We start from the raw sequence: 21,441 nt of genomic DNA, 5'->3' as shown, positions 1-21,441 counted from the left end.
ATTGATATCTTTTATTTTTATAGCACCTTTCCCTTCTCCCCATCCCAGAGAACCATCCCTTAAAACAAAGAATAATAAAGAAGAAAAAATAAGCAGTTAAGCAAAACTAACCAACACATCAACCAAGTCCGGCATTATATGCAGTGTTACACTCCCATAGTCTCCCACCCCTGCACAGAAGGGAGGAGGAGGGCAGGTGATGCAGTAAGTTTTAGTAGAAAATAGTTACAGTGTTATATGGTACAGAAACATTTCTCACCTGGCAAATTTTAATATGCTATTTTATCTTGATTGACATAACTTGATAGATTATATTTTTTATATCACAGTTTTACTAAACAGATATTAGAGTTGGAGGAATCTGCCATTTCATATTTTTATGTTTTAATGTAAGCCTTGGCTGGGGGTCTGATTGAGAAATGAGCAAAATAATTTCTTCAGGTTTTCATACATTAGGAAAAATCTTATTGTTTGCCTTTGTATTTTACCATTTGAGTTATCTATAGTAGCTTGACTGTTAATGAAGATTTTAGATACTGGTGAAGAATGAAAATCACTTTATTGTTTTGAAATTTTTGTATTTGCATAAGCCTATGTGAAAGTCAGCTTGGAAAGCCTCTAGTTCCCACATTCAACCAAGAAGGTTTACATTTGGGTCCATTTCCGATCTCAAGAGAAGTAACATGTTTAGGTCTTCATTTCCTGTCTACATGTTTGATTGGGCAGCGTTACATATCCTCCAACTTGCAAAGGCCCCTGATGGGACCAAGAAATGATTATGGATCTTCACATGCGTTGTAATTGCTCTAGAGAAGTGCATTTCTAATACTTATTTTATAATTTAATTATCAATCCTCATTTTTCCTGATTTATAACCCAAGAGAAAATACTAACTTGATACAGTATTATCTCTTATTAATATGCATTATAGGAATGTGAAGTTGAGTAGTGAGAAAAATAGGACATACAATTAATTTGGTAGTCACATTTCAAACAGTGGTCACAAGAAAAACTGATCATGTGTTGCATTTTTTAACTCCCTTCTCTTCATATTATAGTTCTAGATGCATGAGATGATATTGATCTAGATGTACAAGTTATGCTTAAACCAGAAATGAACATGCTTTGGACTATAGGAAATGTTTAAAGAGATACTTCTGAATGTAGATATTTAAAGTGAAACTCAGTTCAAAATTAGTTTGTACTGCAGCGAAGGTCCTAAGCAAAACAATATCTAGATGGACAAAGAGTGTAGAAGGAAGAGTAATAGATTAAGCCCAATGTCGTCTGGACACGTTCACTTGAATATGTGTCAAGTTTTGTTTAATTTTAAATCCATTAGGAGCAAATGATTCCATGTCTTTCAGCATTTTCCCTTTTCACAGTGTAACTTCTAGTAACTCTGTTGTGAGTATTACTTTATCTTGGGATTTCTAAAGTTCTTGGTTTATCGTAGTGACCCTGCCAGAGTCTGCTTTCTTAAATTTTATGAACTTAATCTTATTGTGTATTTTTTTTCTTTTAGGGTAGGTTTTTTAATTCTTTCAAAGTAATTATTTACTGTGGGAGATACTTCCACCAAAAATAGCTATTTTTGTTTTGGGCATGCTTATCTCTCGTGTAATATAATATTTTTAACTTAAACTACCTCAGGTAGTTGTGTGGAAGAAAATTCTGTTCTTTGCATTTTAGTTACAAGCCTGTCAGAAATAGTTGCTATTAATTTAGATGATTGTTAATTTAGTTGTTTCAGTTATGTCTGACTCCTAATGGTATTTTCTTGGCAAAGATAATGGAATGATTTACCATTTCCTTTTCCAGCTCATTTTACAGATGAGGAAACTGAGAGAAAGTGGGTTAAGTGACTTGTCCAGGTTCACACAGCCAGATTTGAATTCAGGAAGATGAGTTTTCCTGACTCCAGACCTCAACCTGTATATGCTGTGCCACCTAATTGCCTTGTAATTTAACAGTATGTCATACAGGACAATAGTCTTGTCATAGTCACATTAACTTTCTGCTTACACTGGAGAGTCATTTTTCTAAAACCATTTAATCCTTCTTCAAAATTGTCTTTAAGTGTTCTTATTTCCTTCTGGTCAGATTCAAACCCAGAAGATACTTCTATTAATCTAAGTAATTAAAAACGTTTTCCATCTTTTAGCCTCATCATGGCCCTCATCTCTTCAGAAACAAGTCCTTCCTAGACAAACTGGACACTGGGTGTAGGAGTTGATTTAAAACGGGTTAGGCTTTTGGCAGGTAGGTGGTGCAGTGAATATAGAGTGCCAGGCCTGGAGTCAGGTAGATCTGAGTTCAGATCTAGCCTCGGACAGTAGCTTTGTAATATTGGGCAATTCACTTAATCCCATTTGACTTAGTTTCCTCATCTGTAAAATGAGCTGGAGAAGAAAATGGTAAATCATTCTATCTTTGCCAGGAAAACCCCAAACAGGGTTAGGAAAAGTTGGACATGACTGAAAACAGCTGACTGACAGCAAGGCCTTTGGTGAGGCAGGAAAAGGATTTAGTGCTGGATATTGTTTTGAGAATTGGTAGTAGGGGAGTCAAGATGGTGGATTAGCAGAAAGAAGTATAGCCTAGCTTACCTACCACACTTCTTCCATAAAGCAGAATCCTGGGGACAGGGTCTGGCCAAGAGCATTCTGTATATAGTATACTCTAGCACCCTGGGATTGAGAGAGGGCCAAGACTGGACCTTGGGTCAGGAAGAGATCCCAGAGGATCCCTGAACTAACACAGGGTGCAGGAATGGGTGTTATCTGGGAGCTCTTGCATCCACTACCCAGTTTGTGGTCTAAGATCCAGGGCAGACTGGGGAGGGGACCTGAGTGAGACATGAGTTCAGAAGCAAATAGTAGCTGTTTGGCTCTGATCCTAAAAGTAGGGCAGGGACTCATTTCTAGCTTCTACCAAAAGCCTGTAGTGGAACAATCAGGATGGCCTGCAGTTCAGTTGCTTTGAAACCGTGGAGCCTCCCAGTATTTGAGATGAGCAACTAGGAACGAGGAAAAGACAACAACATAAACCTGGGTCAGGAATTGACAGAGCTTATACTAGGAGAGCAGTGAGCCAACTTTGGTGAAAGAGAACAGAAGCCCAGTCCAAAGGACCCCCCCAGAAGTGCCCAGAGCTCAGCCCTAACATGAAAGTCGAACTTAAGAAGTCAAGTTGGAAGAATAAGCAAACCAAAAAAGAATACCACCATAAAGAACTATTTTGGTAACAGGGAAATTCAAGATACAAACCCAGAAGAAAATGATTCAAAAAACAGGCTTCATCTCAAAAATAATGCGAGCTTGGACATAAGTTCAGTGAAAATTTCTAGAAGAGGTAAAGCAAGAGTTAAAAAAAAGATAAAAGTGTGATATTAAAAATTAAATGAGAGTAGTAGAAAAAAATGGAAAATGTGAACTCTGGAAAACATGAAGAATTAACAGTTGGCGAGTTTGCGCCTATTTTGTAATAGGTACAAAACCTTAATCAAGAAAGTTTAGCCCACTGAAAATTCGAATTAATCAAATGGACGCTAATAACTCCTTGAGACATCAAGAAATATTAAAAGTCAAAAACAAAAAATAGAATGAAATGTAAGGTACCTTACAGCAAAAACTAATGACCTGGAAAACAGATTGAGGAAGATAATTTAAGAATCATTGTACTACTTCAAAGCTATGACCAAAAAAATGAATTGAGCTGCACTATATCAAGAAATTGTAAAAGAAAACTGCTCAGATCTCTTAGAATCAGCAGGTATATTGGGTAAAATTTAACAGAAGGGTAAACTGAGGCAAGTCTAGCAAGATGACATTTATTAGCAGAGGCATACTGTTTGTCAGTAAATGAGTCTGGCCTTTCTCCATTTATGCCAAAGATATAAGCAAAAGGACAGTTACCCTTTTATAGGTTTCGGGGTGTACAGAAAAAAAGAAAATGGTAGAAACAGCATGGGATTGGGAAGAACATGATTGGTTACACAACTGAGGTGCAAGGAATAATATTATTGGTTGAAAGTTTGGTAATGAGGGCTAGCAACGACTTTTTCCTTCCCTATTGAGACTAAGAAGTGATTATGAGTCTAGGTGCAAGACAGTGGGCCAGACTTTTGGACAGCAAACCAACATGCTTGGTGGTGTAAAGATATTACACCCAACTGCTTTCTGTTCACAAGCATCCCTCAGGGTCACTTAAGTTTCTTTAGTCAAGAACAGATCAGTGATTAGCAAATGAGCAGGATTTTTAAACTTAACCCATTACAGACCAGCTGCATTATGAATTAGGTTTAGAGATAAAAGAACCATAACTTAAAGCAGTTACAGGACAAAAGCAATGAATTGTAAATAGGATCAGTAAAATGATATAGATCAATCTTAATCTTCTCAAGGGTAAAATATAAACAAAGAATCCACTGATTGTCTTCTTAAAGAAACCCCCAAATAAAAACTACCTGGAATGTTGTAGCCAAAATCCAGAGCTCCCTGGTCAAAGAAAAAACAATTTAAACATCCATAAAGAAAGAATTCCAAGTACCAAAGAATCATAGTCAGGTTCATACAAGATTTAGCAGCCACCATAATAAAGAAATGGAAAGTTTGGAATATGATATTCCAGAAGGCAAACTGATTTTTGCTTACAACCAAGCATAACTTACCCAGTATGACAGTATACTCTTATAAGAGAATTGATAGTAAATGCAACTGTTAATGTTTCTCATTCAGCTAGATTGATAATTAAGTGTTTCCTGTGGGCTAGACACTGTGCCAAATGCTGATGTTATAAATTCAAGAAATGAGATGCTCCCTAGTCTAAATGGGGAAAGACTACCTATGCATCAAGGGGAGTTGGAAAAGTGAGCAAAGGATGGGTCCCTGTTACTGCTGAGGAGGTTGAGCAGTTTGGGGAGTGAGTGAACTGGGCGTAAAAAAAAGTAAGCATGAGTGGGGTTCCCCTGAAATGTTGATCCTGGTCAGGAAACTAGACCCCAAGATTGAGTCAGATTAGCATAATAAAGTTTCAGATTAGCATACTAAGCATTATGTTTCTTACTATTTCAAAAAGGGGAGACTAAATTTTGTATTTCTACACTTGTAAAAACAAGAGAAAAAGTAAAGTAAATGAAAGCATTTCTTAAGCCCATTCTGTGTACTAAAACCTGAATATGTTCATTATGCTAAACCCTAGGTATATGAATACAAAAGTACTGAGTGATAGCCTAGTACTTTTCTTCTTCATCATCTACTTAAAGCCATTTAATGGAAGAGACTGCTTCTGGCAGCTAGGGAGGAGTATTTGGTTTTGGAAATTTATAGAGATGGAGAATTAGGGTCATAGTGATGTGGACTGATTTGATTATGATTCTGGAACTAGGAGTAGTAGTTAAGTAGGAGATGGTGGAAGGTAGCTAACTGAATATATCTAGGAGTAAACATGATTGGAGCTGGTCTAGATATATCGGGAGTTGAAAAGGTTAAGTCTTTGGGTAGATAGATCAGAGGAGTAAATGAAACTTAGTAGAATTAGATTAAGGACTAGCGCTATGATTTGATTTCTTTACAAGACCTATTCAGTACCTTCGCTCTAATTTATGATCTTACTTAGAGCAGAGGTCACAACTCCAGGCATGTGGGCTTGCCACCTGTTATATTTTTAAACAGTTGAAAATAATCAAAAGAATATTTTGCAATATGAAAATTATATGATATTTAGATTTATTCCCATAAGTGAAGTTTTATTGGAACATGGTCATTCTGATTCATTAGTTGAGACAAAGACCATATGTGGCACTCTCATTGTCACATTGCTGCACTGAGCACTACAAATCACTGTGACACAGAACTATTAAGTGCCCACAGATTTCACTGCGCCATGACATTTTAATTTAATTACCAGTGCATATCCATCATATCAGAACAAGAAAAGAAGAGGAAGGTAGACTTTGAATGTCCTGCTTTTAAGGTGCAATGGAGTTTGGCAAAGTACTGTATTGCACAGCGATACTGTAACTGTGCTAAAAGAATACAGTATTCATTGACATTACCAGAGTAAGTACTTAACACAGTATTCCCAACCACAGGAAAACAATAACGTCAGAAAAATTTAGAAAATTTAAAATGGAATCACAATAGAATTATTTGACTTTTTTTTTTAAATGAGCTTATAACCAAAGTAAGTTTCTGATTGGCTCGTTTGTAAGGAAAGTAAGCAGAACTGTTTACTGTTATGTTTGATTGCAGCAGCAGAAGAGATGTGTTCAGAGAAAATAAAACTTTTTTAAGACTGGTCACCTTTTGACTCAATTAAAGTAATATGCTCATGGATTGGTATCAATATTTGGCAGTATCTGACTGTGAGAAGACAGTTATTTTCAAAAGATGGAATATGTAAAAAATCTCATCAGTAATAACTGAAAAGTAGTTGTGATCAATTTTGTTCATAGGGAACACTAACTTTGAACCCCAATTAGGCAAATGTTACCATCCTCCCCCCAAAAAATTCCATTCTTTTCATTAGACTGGTAATAAAAAAAAAGTACTCAATTATATTTTAAATTTCCTCAATAAAAAAATTGAAAGACATTTTGTTTTCTTATTACATAAGTACTTACACAGTAGTCTTGATTTTGCCTCTTGGCCTACAAAGCCTAAAATATTTATTATCTGGCCCTTTACAGAAAATGTTTGCTGACCCAGGCCTAGAGCACTGAGATGTTAAGTGGCTCAGGGTTGCACATAACCGTATGTGTCAGAGGCAGCACTTGAACCCAGGTCTTCTTGGCTCCAAGGTCGGCTCTCTATCAATTATGGTACTTTGCCTTTCACTTAGTGAAACTTAAGGAATAAAATTAGGGAGAGAAATGGGAATATTTTGACATTTTGGTTTATGTCTATCTTGTATCTATTCATCCCCATCCAGCTATACTTTTCTTCATTAGAGGAAGGGTATAGTGCTTGCTCCAGTGTGCCCATCCTAATTGACCATAAACTTACTTTAACAAAAATTGTGAATGATAGTGAGGAAAGAAAATAAAGCCTTGGATCAAGGGGTAGTTGGAATTTTGTGGCATTTATAGAGAAGATTGAACTTAATTATGTATCCAAAAAAATGCCACCCAAATAGGTATTTTTTGACATATCCACAAACTTTTATTTCCTAGGATTATAAATTTAGAGGTGGAAGGTATCTTAAAGATCATTTAGTCCAATCTCTTTCATTTTACTGCTGACAGGCAATTTTGTTCCCTCACCCTGAGGATAAAATGGCTTAGGGTAACATAGCAAGTCTGGGATTTGAATTCCTTCCCTCTCACTGTTCTCCACCATTACGTTACACTACTCTGTCTTAATATTTTACAGGGGAAAATATTGATAGCATTAAAGCTTTTCAAAGAGTACACATTCACTATATGTAAAGAATACTTAAACACATACTATTACGTACCAATAGACAACTTTAGGCAGAGACCGAAACTAGTTTAAATATCAGGAATTTTACTGCTTTTTTGCAATCTTTCAAAAATTAATTTCCAGGTATAAAAATAATGGCATGAAGATGGATTTTTAATGTTAAAAAATCATCTTATGACTAATGAGATGATACTCTATTTCTAATTTTTTTCTATTTTTATTCCCTTTCATCTCCTTTTACTTATTATCCCTTGACTCTATTTCCAATCTGCTGTTTCATTGAATCTGTTTTTAGCTTTTGCTGCTTTGCAGAAGTTTACTTTACTGCTTTCACTCAGCCTACTTAAATTTAAAAAAAAATGGAGGGCATTAATGTATTTGAGGTGCATGAATTTTTCTACTGTGGCATGAAATAGTATGTTACTCTTGGCTATTTATTGAATAGAAACATGCCCTTAAAGTTTATTAAGCATATGTCAGCAATCTGTAGGTACTTGGAATCCTTTTTATGTGATCAGCCTGGTGTTTTAAATAATTAGAATACAATTTGTGACTTCAAAGGAAGTGATTCTCATTTATGAATGGAAATAATTCTTATTTTTTATGTTAAAATTTTTATGTTAAATTTTTTTTGTTTTTTGTTTTTTATGTTAAAATTTTTAGCCTTCCCCAGAAGTGATCTGCTAGTTTTATAGAAGTTACTAGCTTCAGAAAATGATAGTATTTAATAATAATCATTTAAAGAGCTCTCCCAAGAGAAACCAGTGATTTCATTATTGTTATTATTTTGTAAACAGGGAATGACTCTGTTAATGATGGGATCAGCAGATGCTCTGCCTGAGGAACCTGTAGCTAGAACTGTTTTCGTAGAAGACATGACGGAAGAACAGCTAGCATCTGCTGTAAGACATTACAGATTTTATAATCTAATTGGATCACTGCTTGTCGGCACACATTTATTAAAAATGGGTTTCAGAAAAATGACTTCTGACAGTTTTGAAGTTCTGCTTGGGATCTGATAGTTAACGGTCAGTATGTGTGTATTCAACAATCCATAGGATTTTATTGCTTTTAAATTTGGGTTAAGCCAGACCTAGTGTTGCCACGTGCTTTCTGAGTTTAGTCTGCTTCTCTGTTCCATACTTCAGTAATTTTTTTTTTTTTACAGTTATATAAAACTAGTTCAGATTTTTAATTTAAATCTTTCTATCCACAGTTTGAAGTTCAGTTCTCTGACAATTTTTCTTATAAGCATATATGTATTTGCTACTTTTTAAAGATATAATCTTTTATATTTTATTATATCTGTATGCTTAAATAAAAATTAATCTCAGTTTAAACATTATGCTTTAGACTCCTCTCAGACATACACATTTATTACTACCTTTATATGTTGTGCTTTTTACATTTTTTTAGTTTGTATTCTGTTTTTTTTATTCTCAGAATAACCATGTAAGACAATATATTAGGAAATTCAGGCACAGAGAGATTTCAGTAGACTTTAGGCTATACATCTAAAGAAGGGTAATGTTGTGACTAGAGCCTTAGGTTTTCTGACTCTTCCTTCTATCAGACCATACCACATTCAAGATTTGTATTCTGACTTGTTTCAGAATACCAGAAAAAGTGGAGTATTGATATAAGGTATGATTATATGAAGAATGTATTCTGATAAATTCAGCTACAAATTGAATTTTTAAAAAGCTAAACTTTTCTTCCAACTTTTATTATAAAATTAGAGAGATAAAGGTAGTAAAACGGTATGCTAGGAGTGCTGTTGAATTGCCAGAATTTAGACTATGCCCCCTCACTGCTTCTGGTATGCCTGGGAACATGACATATTTTTCTGTGCTTGTTTCTATATACTTAGATCCTAGAGTTGATACCTTTTCATTTTGTCTAAATATTTACAAAATCTAACAAAATTGGACTACATCATCCAAAGACACTATTAGAAGCTGACATCTAACACATGATAGACTTGTGGCCCAGAAATCTGTTAGATGTGAGTTTTCTGGTTCTTTATGACAAGTTAGGAGTGATCTGGTCAAATTTATAATTGCTTAAAGCATGTAAAATGGGCTTGATTTAAAATGAGGTATGCATATATTTGGTTTAGCAAAAAACCCCCAACAAGCCTCAACTCATCCTTATTTAAAGGCATAATAATGCTGTTTAAGAAATAAGAAAATACCATTTCAAGATACACAAATATCAGGGTGAAATTTTTTATGGAAGAATGTAAACAAATACATTTAGTATAGGGTCCCTCATGTCTTTATCTTTATATTCTGTGTGTATTTCTAAGTGTATGTAAATGATTTTGGCAGATGGTATGCCATTACCTAAATAATTTCACAGTCAGTCGCAACATTTTATCATAAAAACCTTCAAGATAATAGCCATTTAATTGTGGAAATGATGCTAATTTTGTCGTGGACAGTTTACAAAGTATTTTTACTATCATTGGGATGGTATATAGCCATTATATTTTGAAATAGGGATTAAATAATTGTTATAGGTTGGCAAATTGTTGGTCTTTACCTCAGGCTATGTGGTAATAATAATTTTAGATATTGTTCATGAAATTAATTTAATGCTTGTCTCATCAGATGGAATTGCCATGTGGATTGACAAATCTTGGTAACACTTGTTACATGAACGCTACAGTTCAGTGTATCCGCTCTGTGCCAGAACTCAAAGATGCCCTTAAAAGGTAAAGTTAAAGTTAGAAGTATAACTTTAAAAACAAATATTCCTATCCTGTAAATAAAATTGATATTCAACTTCTTGGAACATATGGAGTATTTAATAAGTGAAGATCAGCATTTCCATCAGTTGGACTGTTTTGGGTAAAGATACAGTTTAAAAATACTGGGTTTTTTTTCCCTCAATGTAGCTTAGCTTTGACACCCTAAATTATAAATTCTAAAAATAATGTACAGTTCTTGGGAATAAATATTCTGATAAAGACTAGCATTGTTTTATGGAGGCTTGCACAATATTGTATTACAGTAGAACTGAGAAGAATGAGAGAAGAATTGTACAGAAACGTACCCATTGCTGTAAAATTCTCACCTTCTAAGGCAAAAATAGATTTTTGCATAGTGATTTATTTTATTCATCGCTGCATGATCAGGTTAGGGACGACTGGAAATACTGAATGCTTTATCTTTATTTGTCCCTAACTTGGCTTTTGCAAAGACCTTTTTTTGTCAGCAATATTTGGTTGGGAGAGTTCATGGCTTAGATACGTAGTCATCAATGCATTTATTGTTATTTGACGTAGCATGCTAATAAATTATATTGCTCAGCTCTTGAAGTAGTTTGATAATCAGTGAATTGCAAAGGGGGGGAAATGAGACATGCCTTTAAAAAGACTAGTTAAGAGAACAGAATGGAGAGGAAAAAATAAAATAGTAATAGTTTTACTTTAATTGTTGTATATCATCTTCAGTGAATCCTTAACAGCTTTTTGAGAATGTTGGAGAGAGGGCTATATACTGATTGTGGGGAAGAAGAAAGAAACTAGGTTGAACAGAAAGATATGCAGGACTGGCCAAAACAGCTGTATACATATGGGAGAGGCTAGAGTTATAAAAACCTATAACTTGTGAAATATATGAGGGATGACTTCCTAGAAGATTGGTAGTCCTGGTCTTAAGTTGTAAAGCTAGGAAAATAAAGATTTCTATACCTTAAGTTGCATAAGGAAAAAAAGCAGGTCTCTTTAATGTGACTGTTTGAATTAGGGTGATAAGTACACTTAACCTAACATAGAACCATTCCATCACATGCTTTTTCCTTTCTTTTTGGTCAGCAGCATTTTCATGATTAAATATCAGTGCTCATTTTGGTGCTTGGAAAATTGAGACTAAGTTAAGACTTCTCAATTAGTTTCCTAAAATTTGAAAATTTACATATGCCAGATATTGACAGAAGGTGATTTCCCATGTAATTCTACTAGCTTTTGATATCTTAATAACATTCACTTAAAGGTGGCCAGAAAATAGAAAACAGTGATCCCTCAATTTTATTTTATTTTTTTATGGCTTCAATGGTGCTACTGGTCTAGTAATAATACATAAGTCCACATGATAAGCACACACACACACATACACATACATATGTATGTGCATTTTATTTATATATATACACATTTATTTTCACCGTCTCATGACTAACTCCACATCTCTCTGTAGTCATTTTAAGTCACCTGTTATGTTCACCATAGCCAAAGCATTCAACACCTAGATTAGTCCACTGGTGAAGAGCCTTTCCATACTTAGCTGTGCTTATGATGGAAAAGCTGACAATCTATTGCTAGGACTGTACTTTTGACCTTTCTAGCTCGGTAGATCAGCCAGAATTTAAGCTTCATTAGTGTGACCTTTGAGAACAAAGAGTCACCACTTCCATACCAAAATAAAGTCATATTGGTAGATTCTCTGTGGGGAATTTTTGAAAGGGACTGGGAAAGAAGTTGTTGGGATGGGAAGGCTGAAACACGATGGGATCTGTACCATATGTGCTCATTTGTATATGAGATTGTAGATTCATTGAACTATTGCGTCTCTTCTAATAAGCAACTCGAGTGCTAGTACTTAGGGTATTTTTGGCTTCAAGCAGTGTTACCTTCTAATAGTCTCAGAGAACAGATAAGATTTGAAAGAAACTAAGTACTTTTACTTTCATAAGATTCTTAGGTGTGTCTTTATGTCTTGAGATAGGGAGAGGAAAGGAATAATTATAGTTTTAATCTATCTTTTTCTTTCACATTCTTATTTACACAGTGTGTTAGAGGATGATGAGGCAAGAAAGGAAGAAGAGAGAAAAAAGGGAGGTCCAAAGGGAAGGTGGAGGGGCTTAACTAAATTGCTATAATTTTTATTAATCTTCATTGTAATTTTTATTAATTGATCCTCATTGTGAGTGACAGATTAAAGACTACTATTGTTTGTGTTGTTTAATACTTGTCTCAAATGTCACCACAGGTATGCAGGTGCCTTGCGAGCTTCAGGGGAAATGGCCTCGGCACAGTATATCACTGCAGGTCAGTCTGAGGCATGTTGTAATGGAGGATTTCTCTGAATACTTTCTACCTTTCCTGTACTTAGCCTGGTGACAACCACAAAACAGTGCTCTACGAATATCTGATTTGTTTAGCTAATTATGTTAACAGATGAGACACTGGAGTTGCTGTCCTAGATAATACATAGTTTTTTTTAAGTCATTTAGATTACGGTAATTGGAGGAGTGTTGCCTAGTTCCTAGACCAGTGCTTTCTGTATTATTTTAAATGAATTTTCTTTTGGCAAGAAACAAAGTGGAATTTTAATGTAATTATATTTTGGGAATAACAGATCATTATAGTATTATAGTCCTTGGAATAATTTTCATAGATTCTAGAAAGTTTTCAGTCACCAGGTGCTTTCTGATGGAAACCCTCCACTTGTTAACACAGAGCCCTGTAGGCTTCGAGTAAGAACTCACCTTTTTCCTCCTTTCTATGGAGGGCACCACCATCTTCCCAGTCACTCAGACTTGCAACCCTGATGTCGTTTTCTGCTGCTCACTTTTACCTTATGCATACAGTTCATTGACAAGTTTATTTTTTTCTATCCAAATGGCATCTGTCAGGTATCTACTTCACTCACACTGCTGCCATTCTGGTTCAGACCTTCACCACCACTTGTCTGGATTGTTCTGATTATTCTAATTAGACCTCCCTTCAGATTTCTCCCCATTCCAATCCATAGTCCACACAGCTACCAAAATGATGTTTCTAAAGCATGACCTAAATAGTTCTTTTAATGCTCAGTTCAAGTCCTGAGCAAAAGGATGTGATTTAAAAAGTCTTTCCTGGTTCCCCTAGATGCTAATGTCTTCCCTCCTGAGTTTCCCTCCCATCTATACTGTATCATGTTACATGTATCGAGTTCTTTACTGTCTCTGTTAGAATGTGAGCTTCTTGAGTTTAAAGAACTGTTTTTGTCTTTATATCCCCAGCGCTTGCCAGCATAGGACTTAAATGTATTTTGATTGGTTACTTTTTGCTGCACTGATTCAGAAGGTAGTTCTAATTGTTTTAAAACTAAAGAAGTTCCTATGTTTAAAGCAAATGTCTATATTAGAGACACATATTTGTACATGCATGTACAGATAGTTCTCATTTACGGAAAGTGGGGCGTTCTGCAGACCTCCCCTTCCCCTTGGGAACTCCTCTGCAGCTCTATGCCCCTGCAGCCAGATTGGCTTCAGCGTTTTGGTTCTGTGTAGTTGGAGGGGCTTCAGGGCCTGGAGCAGAGGACCCCTGGCTCAGGGCTGCATTACTAGTGCTGCTGCTGCCACCCTGGCTTCACCACCCCTGCCTTGAGCTCCCTATGGGGTTCTGCTGCTCACCTGCAGGGGAGTGAAATTTGTGTAATGTGAACTTACAGAAAGTGAGAGCTGTATACTTGGGAATATTAAATAATTACATGTAGTTTAATGTGTATATAAATGATCTGTTAGGAAGCAAGATTCTGATCACAGTTTAATTTTAATTTAATTTACTCCTGTTTTCTACATTTCTAAGAGAATATATTTTTTTTAAGCCCTTAGAGATTTGTTTGATTCCATGGACAAAACTTCCTCCAGTATCCCACCTATTATTCTACTGCAGTTTTTGCATATGGCTTTCCCACAGTTTGCAGAGAAGGGTGATCAAGGACAATATCTTCAACAGGTAATCAGTGTAAGGCTGTTGTGGTTTTTCAATTAGTAAATCTTTGTGAAGTCACATTACTTAAAAACAACAGGGAGATGTCTTGATGCTTTTCATGTTATTTGAGTATGTTTGGTAAATATGAGAAGATAACATAATTCAGAAAGTTATCTCTGGCTTTTTTTCTTTAAGGTCACAGATTGAAACATAAATTTATTTTATCTTAAAGTAAGAATCATTATCTTCTAGATAGAATGTACAGACTTTTGCAAGAAATTGTAAGAAGGTAAGACCATAATCATTGCCTAGGTCTTATTCATAATCGTTATTGCATTTCCATTTATAGGATGCTAATGAATGTTGGATTCAAATGATGCGAGTGCTACAACAAAAACTGGAAGCTTTAGAAGGTGATTCTGTTATGGAGGTAATTGAGTTATAGTAGTGATTATAATCTTTAGTTTTGTCTCTAATTTGTTTATTTTTTTCCTCCAGAGGCTTTTCTTCATCTATTTTTTTGCAATTGAATGGACATTTACTTCTTTATTCTTTTAACTCTTTGTTCAGAGTGCCATTCAAAATGTATGTCCAACATCTACATGACCAGTTCCTGTTCTCAACATTTTTTACATCTTTCCATTCCCATTTACATTATTGCTTCTTAGCTGCATTTTTGAAATAGCTTCCTAGCTTCTCTGTATTTCTAGTCTTTCCCTGTGCTATTCTCATACATTAATTGCTCGAGTAATCTACCTAAATCACAGCTCTAATCACACCACTCCCTAGGTTCAAATTCTTTGGTGACTTTTTATGTATAAGACTCCAAAATGGTATTTACGTTTTAATCTGTAATTTTGACCTGTACCTGCAAGTAGTTCCTACATATTTGCTGTTCTGCAGCCAATCTACACACTTTATCCATCCTACCCTTTCTCACTTCCATTCCTTTACTTACTTTATAACTACAATTGATTAATTAGCTACTTTGCCTGTTATCCTTATAAGGCCCTCAGGGCTTCTTCTTCCACGAGACCTTCCCTAATTTTTTTCCCTTTCCTTCTCCCTACTTCTGTCAAGGGTATCTCATAACTCTCATTATATTATTCTAATTTGTAATATAATTATTTGCTATTTCTTTGTACTGTCCTACCATAAGGACAGGGGACATTAGGGACATTCATCTTTAAGAGCCCAGCTCTCTTTACCATTCCATTCATCCAGTATTTGCTTAATACATGTTTGTTCAAGTGGACAGAATTTTAAATGCAAAGTATTGCTTATGTGTATTTAGTAAATAAGTTGAGTCGATTCTCCTCATATTTTTGTAATTTAATGCTTTTTCATAGGCAATGTGGGTTGGATTGATGCAGGTAAAAATCTGTAGAAAAATTATATTTATAAGTAATGTTATTAAACATGGTTGTAAAGGGGGAAGTGTACTTTAGTATACCTTGTGTAAAGTAAAATACAATATTTATTTGATTATTCTTTTATTTGCAGACAGACAATACATCACCTGCTGCAGCAGCCCAAGCACCTTCTAAAAAGAAAAGTTTAATTGATCAGTTCTTTGGTGTTGAATTTGAAACTACGTATCCTTAAGAAAGATTGATTTCAGAGACAGTGATTCACTAATGCAGACTTGATGAAAGGAGAATAAGATGAAGAAAAGAAGAAAAAATTGAATAGGCTGTTACGTTTGAGGAAGGCAGATTTTTTTGAGTTGGCTTCTTTGTTTGCCTGAAAGGGAGGGGTCATATAATAGCAATTAGGAATTTGGAAAAAGATAAACATTTCAAGCATGGGAAGTTTTGGTAAAGTTCATTGAACAGTAATATCTTTTTGGATCATTTTACCGATTATCTTGGTGAAAAACCTGTTTTTCAGTTAACATAAAATAGTTTGGATCAAAATAGGTGGTAAGTTAAGAGTTTGTGGCGATTGGGAAGACTTGAAAAAAATCTTAATACTTTTAGGGGGGAAATGGATATTTTGTTTTGATATGTCCATTTTTCCACTTAAAAACCGATAAAGAGAACTGCCTAACTTGGGGATTACAGCTGGCACTTACACGTTCCTTTTTGTTTTTCCAGTTTGTTATTTCTTAGCAAAAAGGAAGCCTACATACTTTTAATTTTATTGAGACAGCTGAAGGAGCAGAGAGAGAATTGATTTGGGGCAATTTAAGGCTGCCTGTACTCCTACACCGTGTTACTGTGAACATTTTAACAACTTTTACTCACATCATTATAAATTTAGTGAAAATATTATTTTCTAGAGCCATGAAAGGATTGCTTTTTTCTTTCTGTTATTATGAGAAGTATAAATGATTAAGATGATAATAAGGAATTGAGGTAGGAACTAGATTAACAAAGGAACATTGGATATGAAACCCAAAATCTTGAATTTTAAAAGACTGGTAATGTCTAATGCTGATAATATCAAAATCAGCAATTTTAATAGTGTAGTGGAAAGACTCTGGGTTTTGAGTCATCCATAGATTCTTGTCTTAGCTGTGTGGTTAACTGGCTGTGTAACTTCAGTCATGTCACTTAATCCCTCTGGGCTCCAGTGTCCTCACCTTCCAGGGTTGTTGTGAGGATTGAACAAAGTAGTGTATAAGGTGCTTTGTAAACTGAAAAGGCACATCAGTGGCAATTATTTTTATTGTTTATTTAAGCATTTAACAGCTCAATTCAGCAAGTATCCTATGACATGTACCTTAACTTATTCCATAAAGCATGAAATGTACAGAGGCTGAGGAAGAGGAAGCCACCAAAGGGAAGGAGAACCAGCTTCAGCTCAGCTGTTTTATCAATCAAGAAGTCAAGTATCTGTTCACAGGACTTAAATTGGTAAAAAGAAAGATTTTTGGCACTGACTTGGCAGGCTTCAACCACACCTCTTAATTATGCAAAAAACCTATTCTGCATATCTGGGCTTGATTTTCTGATAGTTACATGTCATCTCTGCTCCTGTCATAAGGCAGTCCTTAGATCAGTTCTGTGCAAAGGTTTGGGGCTCCATTTAGTTGGTGAATGAAAGTAAAATACATGGTATTTTTTTCTCATTAACACCATTATAATTGTAGGCAGCATTCCTGAGCAAGGACTTGGGAACAAAGAAATAGTGGTTATGCTTAAAATATTATAAAAGCCAACACAAGAATTTTGAAACATTTATAATAGTAAAATTTTTGTATATTATTAAATGGGCATTAATTATAAAGGCATATATCTTAAGTTGAAAAGCTGTCTTAGAGCCTGTATGTATGTAGTTCAACATTTATTAAGAAATTACTTCTAATAGCATTTAATCAACCAGGCTCTGCTTTAATAACTTTTGTTCTTTTGTCAGTACCAAATATATTAAGAGGTAGCTTTTTCCTTTTTCCTTTTTTTTTTTTTTTTTGGATGGTTCTTGTTATTTGAAAGGTTAAGGTCTACAGTATAGAATTTTAGATTTGGAAAGAATCTTAGTGAGCATTCATTGAAGACTGAGGGTCAAAGGTCAGACCATTTTAAGTGGCTGAACAGGATTATAGCAATTTATAGCAACTAGATCATTTTCAAAACAAAACATGGTCCTATTTAAATACTTGGAGTCTTTACCAAGAATTTTTGAGTTTTTTGAATCTAGTCATCTTCATCTTCTCTTTCTTTAGCATCAGTTTTCTTTGAACAGAGAAAGCAGTCTCCAAGGGGCATCCTCTGGCGCAAGGGATGGGAGTGTGGGTGGTGTTGGGTAGGAAGCTGGAGTAGAATCATCTTGCCTTACCTTGTGGATTGAGAGGGTAGCAATAGGGTTGGGGAAATTATGCATAGGCTTTTAAATTGTTAGCTGTCTGTTGACATGTACCCACTATCTCCGCAAGTCATTTCGGGGGCCCTGCTGCAATGATTGATGAAAGGTGGTGAGAAATGAAATGTAAGGTATTAATTGGAGAGAATAATCAAAAAATGAAGCATAGCAAAATGGGGACTAACTTCAGAATGGTGTTGCTGTTTCCTTTCTAATTTTATAATAGGGAAAACAGGTCTGCTTGATATATTTAGGTTATGATTAGTAATGATAGGTAGAGTACAAGAATGATCATCTTAAATCAGATTTAGTAGGCATACCTTGATTTATTAAAATGTTCCTGAGAAGTTGAATGATACACTTTTAATTTGGTGAATATAATCACTTTATTCTTGGCATCATAATTTCAGAGTTGCTGTTTCCAATTTGTGATTTCTTCATTTTGCCAATGATTTCCTAATGTTAAAATTTTTCTGCCTTTTAGTCTCTTCAAAGTAGCTAGGGAGTAGTTAGTATTTGTAGGTACTTCAGTTAAAGCAGTTCCATTTGTGTTGTGGATAATCCTGTAATTCAGGGGTGTGGAACCTGTGGCTTTGAGGCTACATGCGTCTTTGAGGCTACATGTGGCCTTCTAGGTCCTTGGTTGCAGCCTTTTGACCGAGTCCCAAGTTTATTCTGTGAAGTTTGGATTCAGTCAGAAGGTTGCACTTCAGGATCTAGAGGGCTAATTCATTTGTCTTATAAGTTTGACCTTTGATATAGTATTTTCTTACAATAGAACATTTGTGTACCAGTTATTGTTTTTGATTTGGGAGGAAAAAAAACTTCCTTCATCTATAAAACATTGTCAGGAAAGCAGCCATCCTCATTCTTTAAAATACCTTTTCAATTCTATCATATTCTTTTATAGAGACTTCAGGAAGAAATCACCAAACAGTCTCCAACATTGCAAAGAAATGCTTTGTACATAAAATCTGTGAGTATAGTGGATTTAGCTTTGAAATTTTTGCAATTTTGTAACATTGACAATTCTCCAGGGTAATAATACTGTGTTTGGGTAAATCTTTCTCACCATCAAGGAGTAAACAACTTGTTTTTTTAAGAAGTGAATGACTAATACAGTCTTTTGAGATGTAATGCCACTTCTCCTTTTTCCTCAGTCCAAGATTAGCCGGCTGCCTGCTTACCTTACTATTCAGATGGTTCGATTTTTTTACAAAGAGAAGGAATCTGTGAATGCCAAAGTTCTTAAGGTTAGCTGATATAATAAATTATTTATATTGCCAAGACTAACTTATATTTGGGCAAGTGGAGAGAAAAAGAACTTATACCTAAAGACCTTTTCCCTGTGGGAGCAGTTTCTTCTTTGTCTTCCAGTTCACAATCCTCATGGAACAATTCATCTAGAGATGTAAGCAAGGGAGGAAGTGGGGAACGGTGTGTGCCTGTGTTTACATACATACATACACATATTCCAGCTTCCTTTCTACTGCCCTAGTCATTCAACTGCCTCTCATTTGGGGACCCCCTGTGCTGATGCCACAATGGAAGGGGGAAAGGGACCGTTTATAATGCCAAGAGCAGTGTGTTCCTGGAATAATAAATTGGAACTCAGAATGCATTTTTCTGTAGAATCAATGTTATGTTATATTTGCAGGCTGTGTCTCATTCAAAGAACTTTTAGAGCTCTATTTGTAAAATACGTGACGGTCAAATCCTCCATAAAAGCATCCTACTCAGATACCTTATCTTGGTTAGGAGGTGACCCTAGGTCCATGAAGGATTTGCTAGTAGAGCTTTGATTTTGGAAGGTCCTACCAAGTTATAAAACCCTCAGATATGTGCACAGTGATGGGTTTGTGCGTGTATCTAGTCTAAGAACCTAACTAACTTGTGTTTGAGAGATTCATCACCACTTTGGCCTGTAGGGTAATTGTTGTTATTGGGTTTTTTTTTTCCCCAAACTGTAGCATCTCCTAAAGACCATCTACTGAGATGTAGGGGGATTGTGATTTGTATTGGTGAATAATATACCCACCAAAAGAATACCACATATTATTAAAATATGGGTCAAATAAGCTTTTGTGAGTTGACCTAAGGACCTAATCCTGTGAATGATATTGTTTGAATAACTGAATAATAATGTTTTTGTGGGAAAATTGCATATGCCCAATTTTTTTAAGATGGGGGCAATCTATGCTGATAACCCATTTTTTGGAACATGGCATTTATCTTAAAGAATTGCAAATGTGTGTAGAATACTAATTCTCTTATTTTAGTAGTTTAAGATTGGGAGGAATAAAAGGTAAAATGATGAAAATTCCTTATTTTAAGAGGACAGAATCTAAATGCCACTTTGACTAACCCCAAGGAAATAAAATTCCAAAGCAAAAAGAATTATCTTCCCAATCATTTATTCTTATTTTTGTGCTTTTCCCCAGATGATTTTTATGTTAAGCTTATGTTTTATTTTAACTCTCAAAAGTATAAATTTTAAATATTTTGGTAAGGTAAGCTCGTATTATCAAAACTTGAACCCTTCTTCTCCATTCTATTTCTGTTGATTTTTTTTCCAACAGTTTTTACAGTATCCATTCACCCTGCCCCCCTCCCTGACTTTTCCTGTTTTTATTCATAGGATGTTAAATTTCCTCTTATGTTGGATGTATATGAACTATGTACACCAGAACTTCAAGAAAAAATGGTCTCCTTTCGGTCAAAATTCAAGGATCTAGAAGACAAAAAAGTAAATCAACAGCCAAAGACAGTAGGTTTATTTTTTGATGTTAGTTTAATATTTAAAATTCAGGGCCAACAACCACTGGTAACCTTTAAATGACATTAGGTGAAACCTAACCTAAACTTAGAAATTGAATGTGCTTTATTTATATGATTTATATTGGTAAATATATCTGATATGCTTTTAAAGTTTTTTTACATTCTTAAAATAAGAGACAAGGACTATGAATCTGGTATTTGGTCATGAGGTGTATTCCATTCCTTATAAGTACAATATGTTTTTTTTTTTATTCCCATACTATCTGCAGTTTATAATTTATGTCTCCTTTCTTCTGAGGTTCTCAAAGCACTTCACAGAAACTCACTTAGTCCTTTCAACATGCCTGTAAAATAGGTATGTTATGTTGTTTTTCCTTATACAGTATAGGATTATCCCCATTTTTACAGATGGAAATGAAGGTATAGAAAGTTCATTCACCCAAGGCCACTGAGCTCCATCTGCTGGAATGCCATTATCTTTAAAATCATAATTTTCTACAAATTATTGATCATAAAGTGGTCTGTTTTCTTGGTATATCTATATTTGTATAGATATCTGTTTATATGTTGTAACTGTGTGTGTTTTGTTCTTGTAGTTTTTATATAATGAAAATATACTTAAACCTAAGTCTTTTGAAGGTAGCATATATACCAACTGAACTCAACTAGATTGTATAGATTGAGAACTTTTCTTTCTTGGAATATAAAAGACTATTCCGTAGACATCTTCTT

General features: G+C 34.9%; 1 protein-coding gene across 8 annotated transcripts in view; it reads left to right on the top strand.

The window, feature by feature from the left end:
- Window positions 1-21,441, top strand: part of USP14 (ubiquitin specific peptidase 14) — a 35,065-nt gene that overhangs the window by 10,558 nt on the left and 3,066 nt on the right. For 4 of the 8 annotated variants that reach the window (XM_072604353.1, XM_072604348.1, XM_072604351.1 and 1 more), the window contains 10 exons: window positions 8,222-8,326; window positions 10,037-10,140; window positions 12,419-12,477; window positions 14,021-14,151; window positions 14,477-14,557; window positions 15,631-15,722; window positions 16,871-16,985; window positions 18,842-18,907; window positions 19,092-19,184; window positions 20,570-20,698. In XM_072604353.1, coding sequence (XP_072460454.1) covers window positions 8,222-8,326; window positions 10,037-10,140; window positions 12,419-12,477; window positions 14,021-14,151; window positions 14,477-14,557; window positions 15,631-15,722; window positions 16,871-16,985; window positions 18,842-18,907; window positions 19,092-19,184; window positions 20,570-20,698 — 975 coding nt within the window. Of the gene's footprint in view, window positions 1-6,691; window positions 6,824-8,221; window positions 8,327-10,036; window positions 10,141-12,418; window positions 12,478-14,020; window positions 14,152-14,476; window positions 14,558-15,630; window positions 15,723-16,870; window positions 16,986-18,841; window positions 18,908-19,091; window positions 19,185-20,569; window positions 20,699-21,007; window positions 21,065-21,441 lie in introns of all 8 variants that reach the window. The other 4 variants (XR_011966067.1, XM_072604355.1, XM_072604354.1 and 1 more) reach the window with 4 other exon arrangements.

The sequence above is a fragment of the Notamacropus eugenii genome, chromosome 4, assembly GCF_028372415.1.
Source record: "Notamacropus eugenii isolate mMacEug1 chromosome 4, mMacEug1.pri_v2, whole genome shotgun sequence".
NCBI classification, from domain to species: domain Eukaryota; kingdom Metazoa; phylum Chordata; class Mammalia; order Diprotodontia; family Macropodidae; genus Notamacropus; species Notamacropus eugenii.
Note: the sequence above shows the minus strand (reverse complement) of the source record. Positions and strands in the feature narration are given on the sequence as shown.